This window comes from Lepeophtheirus salmonis, chromosome 5, assembly GCF_016086655.4.
Source record: "Lepeophtheirus salmonis chromosome 5, UVic_Lsal_1.4, whole genome shotgun sequence".
NCBI lineage: Eukaryota > Metazoa > Arthropoda > Copepoda > Siphonostomatoida > Caligidae > Lepeophtheirus > Lepeophtheirus salmonis.
The window spans coordinates 71,050,200-71,054,394 of record NC_052135.2 but is presented as its reverse complement, the minus strand read 5'-3'; the positions used below and the strand labels follow the sequence as shown (position 1 = coordinate 71,054,394).

The following is a 4,195-nucleotide window of genomic DNA, read 5'->3' as shown; positions in this document are numbered from 1 at the left end:
ATTTTCTAGACCAACTGTCATTCATTTTTTTTTAAATCTCAAAAGTACATGATAAGTTCTAAAACCAAATACTATATTTATATAATAGACGGCGGGGATCAGAATTAATCCGACCTATCTCTGTTTAAACTTCATATAACGTCATTGTACTTGAAAAAACAAATGATGTCATTTTATTAACAATTTATCTGTAAAATCGGTCTAGACCGATTTTTTTAGGAACGAACTAGTCCGAATTTTTCCTTTGAACCGATCTAGACCGAAATTTTTCTATAGACCGATCTAGACCGAATTTTTATATGAGACCGGTCCAGACCATCTCTTTTGTTGGACCGAACTAATTTCGTCCAACAAAAAATTAAAACGGTCTCAGACCGGTCTAGGATTTACAGAGCGAAACCCAACACTAATATATATATTTTTTTTTTTTCGGAGAGGGGGGTTCTTGGTTTTTGGAATTTCTTTGAAAAATTTCCAAATTTGATTTCCAATATTAAATTTTGTGAAAAAGAAATTCAAAAATCTACAGCTGCTCCCAAAAAATTAAATGTTTTCGAATTTTTTTTTGAAAAATTCCACAGTTACATAGAAAATATTTAATTTTTGGAAACAATTTCAAAAATCCATAGCAATTCAATAATAAAAATAATTTTTTTCTACAAAATTTCAAAAATTAAATTTTTTTGCAAAAAAATTAAAAAATCCACAGCATTCTTAGAAACATTCAAAAATCCACAGCTGTTCAAAAAATTCTAATATAAAATGTTTTGCCCCATTTTCGCGTACAACCCCTCCAACCCACCCCCTGCGGACGTCCCTGTTAATGTTTTGCATGAGCAATCCTTTATTCCGACACATTTTCCCCCTTCATATGAAGAGGTTAAAGCACTCTTTCTCGTATACTATATATATGAATCGGAAATGCCTATAGGAGATATCTTCTTCTTCCTCCTTAGTGCTTAGGAGTATGTACCGTTGCTTGACCTTCAATTCAACAGCTACATTTGTGGATTAAATATTAATATTATTCAATGGGAGACAAAAAAAGAGGAAAAGAAAAAACAAAGTTTCCAAAAATAACCAAAGGGATTTTTGGCAATGAATATTAAATTAAAATTCCCCCGTTTACTGTTATATTTATTTGAACCCAGGATTGAAAAAAAAAAGAAGGAACTATTGATTAATATGAAGACCATACCTCCATACATATGTCAGTATAATATACATAGTTTGTATGTATTTAAAACACCCCTCCTTCATGTACTTTTGTTACAGCCTCTAACTACTCGCAGTCTTGAATGCAATGAACTTACAATGATGACGGGCGTACTCAAAACAACAACTACTGGTGGACAACAACATCTCCGTTGCTCGTTTTGTTATTATTATTATTCTGAAGAAGAAGAAGATGAATTCCGTTCCCCAAGGTCGTAGTGTTTTGAGGGGTTTTTCCTCCTCTTTCAATAGGATTTAAAACCCGTATCTGAAATTAATTCATGTTGCAGTCAAAATGGAGAAGACAAAGTTGATACTTGTTTATGTGTTTGTCTCATTTAGTATAATCCTTGATGAATCTCTTGGGCATGGAACCTCTTCCTCGGATCAAACAAGGAAAGTTCAGAAAAAGGAACTAGAAGAAGATGGTTATCGTGAGGCACGAGCTATTTGGTTCTCCCTTAGCTCTTCGAACAAAAAACAGTGCAATGGCTCTGTTCAAAAAATATTCCCTGGAAAATCGTTAATGATTAAAAGTCATGAGGACTATGGGATAGGTGACTATCCACCCAACTATCAGTGTCGTTGGTTGATCATTCCACAAGGCTGTACTTCTCTAAGGGTCTCTTGTAAGGTTCATACAGATAAAAAAAAAGGACAAAAGTGTGATCATCACTCGGATTATCTTAGAATGATTGGCTATAAAGGAGCTTTCAGTAATTACTTTTGTGGGTCCGAAAAAAATGTGCATTTGAATCTAAATGGAAGGGACGCACTTTTACTCATGTTTTACAGTCATTCCAAATTTAAATTCACTACTGAAAATAGTCCAACCAAAGGGTTCTCCTGTAAGGTATCATGTCGATCTCCTTATCAAATGGAGTCTATTCAATCATCAACAGTTCCCAATCGAGAAACCACAACAACGATAGTTGATATACCTACAACAACAGTTCCTACTACTACCGCAACAATCACCACAAAACCAGTTGCAACAACCACTGTAGATTTCACAACAGTGACTGACAGCTTTAACGAAGAAACTCAGAGGAACTGTAAATGCGGTATCTCTGGTAAATCAACGAAAGGAAGGATTGTGTGCCCTACAAATCAAAATTGTACAGCAAATGCATTTGCCCATCCTTGGCAGGCTGCATTGGTGTGGAAGAGGCAAGGGAAAAACTCTGAGCCATGGTGTGGTGGCTCTGTTATCAATGACCGCTATATCCTCACAGCAGCACATTGTGTTGTAAAGAAAGCAGCCAATCGAGTCCTTGTTGTTTTGGGACAGCATGATTGGATGAATCCTGAGGAAAATTCAACCTCATATACTGTCGAGAAAATAATCAAGCATCCACGTTTCGACTCACGTGCACGATTCGATTATGACTATGCCTTGCTACGACTAAGCCGGCGCATCATTTTCGATAAGGACAATCATAGTGTCCCCAATTTGTATACCCAAGTCCTTTCACCCACAAATGAAAAATGGTGCTGTGACAGGATGGGGTGTAATGGATCCTAATAACCCCAACGTACAAGCCTCACAGCTCCAAGAAGTCTCCGTTGACTACGTTGATTTTGATCACTGTGGAAGTTCCTATGGAAAGTCTTCTATTACAGACACTATGATTTGTGCAGCAGCCCCTGAGGCAGACGCTTGTTTTGGGGATTCTGGTGGACCTCTTGCTGTGAATTATTTCGGACGAACTTATTTAGAAGGTGTTGTGAGTTGGGGACGAAGCTGCGCCTCTCCTCTGTATCCTGGAGTTTATGCTGCTGTGAAAAAAGTGACGTCTTGGATTGAAGAGAACACGTGGGACTCTGTTTATTGCGCAGGATCGCCTAGAGACGGACATTTTTAGTGCATTTATGTCTTGATTTGTTGTTATATACGAGCTCGATTACCTACTTTTATAATTTATTTATATACAAATGATTTTTATATTTATTTATTGTTTCTTTGTTTACCTGAGGGGTTGACTGAATAAGAAGAACCATGAATTAGCTGAGAACATGACGTCTCGTTTGTTTCATTTCCATTTTGGATCCTTCATCATCATGTTTTGAATTATGCTATAAATTATCATACAAAAGACGGAGGAGGGAAAGTCTAGGCTTAAAAAGATGTCGTGTATTTAAAATATATGCGTTTCAAACTATGTAGACGATCCTTGAGATAGTTTTATGTTCTTATATCAAAGGTCTTATTATCTATTTTAGAGTGATCACAATTTTTCAAATGAAATAGTATAAAGGTGTTAGCATTTAACGTAAAAATGTGACATGTCCTAGTAATACAAAAATAGTTTTCACATCCCTTCATGTCTTGTCAAAACTCGTCAGGGCCATTTTAAAGATTTTGAGAAATTTTAGTGCGACGTTGATATTTCCCCTACACTCATACTATTTTATATATAGAAGGGTTGCCTCTTGATAGCTACTGCCACTACTCAGCAATGGAAGTGGGAGGCTTAATGAATATAATATAAACAAAGAATGCAAATTTGTTGTGGGTTTCCGTGACAAAGCAAATGTCATCATTTGGAAAATGTTGTCTGTATTCATGAAAATCTTGTAAAAGAAAGTAGGGAGTCTGTTTAGTATAGTTATAAGTTAAAAAAGTATAAATAAAAAATAAAAAAAATCCAACTACTGATCAAAGAAACATAACAAAATTGAACAGAAGATTATAAATATTTTTTAGTTTATTAAAGAAAAGTCTAATATTATCAAATAAAATCGTTTCTACACATGTTGTTTCCCCAGTTTTTTATTCAGTTATCTATATTCGTTTTTGTTACAAATATTTATGACCCTTTTAATTGATCGAATTTCTTGAAAAGTTTTCAAAATATTCAAATTTTGAAAGAAAAAAAAAATTATTATTTATTTAGTAAACGTTTGTTTTGACGACTAATGTATTTTTTTATTTTGTTTTGTTTCATTCCTTGTAAGTGGAGCCCATCTACTAAGGGGA

At 34.7% G+C, this 4,195-nt stretch overlaps 1 protein-coding gene across 1 annotated transcript; it reads left to right on the top strand.

The window, feature by feature from the left end:
- Positions 1–1,469: 1,469 nt before the first annotated feature.
- LOC121118207 (uncharacterized) lies at positions 1,470–3,230 on the top strand. The gene is given in 2 exon segments (XM_040712760.2): positions 1,470–2,728; positions 2,730–3,230. Coding segments are annotated over 2 exon segments (1,569 nt in total). The 5' UTR covers positions 1,470–1,510; the 3' UTR covers positions 3,081–3,230.
- Positions 3,231–4,195: the final 965 nt, after the last annotated feature.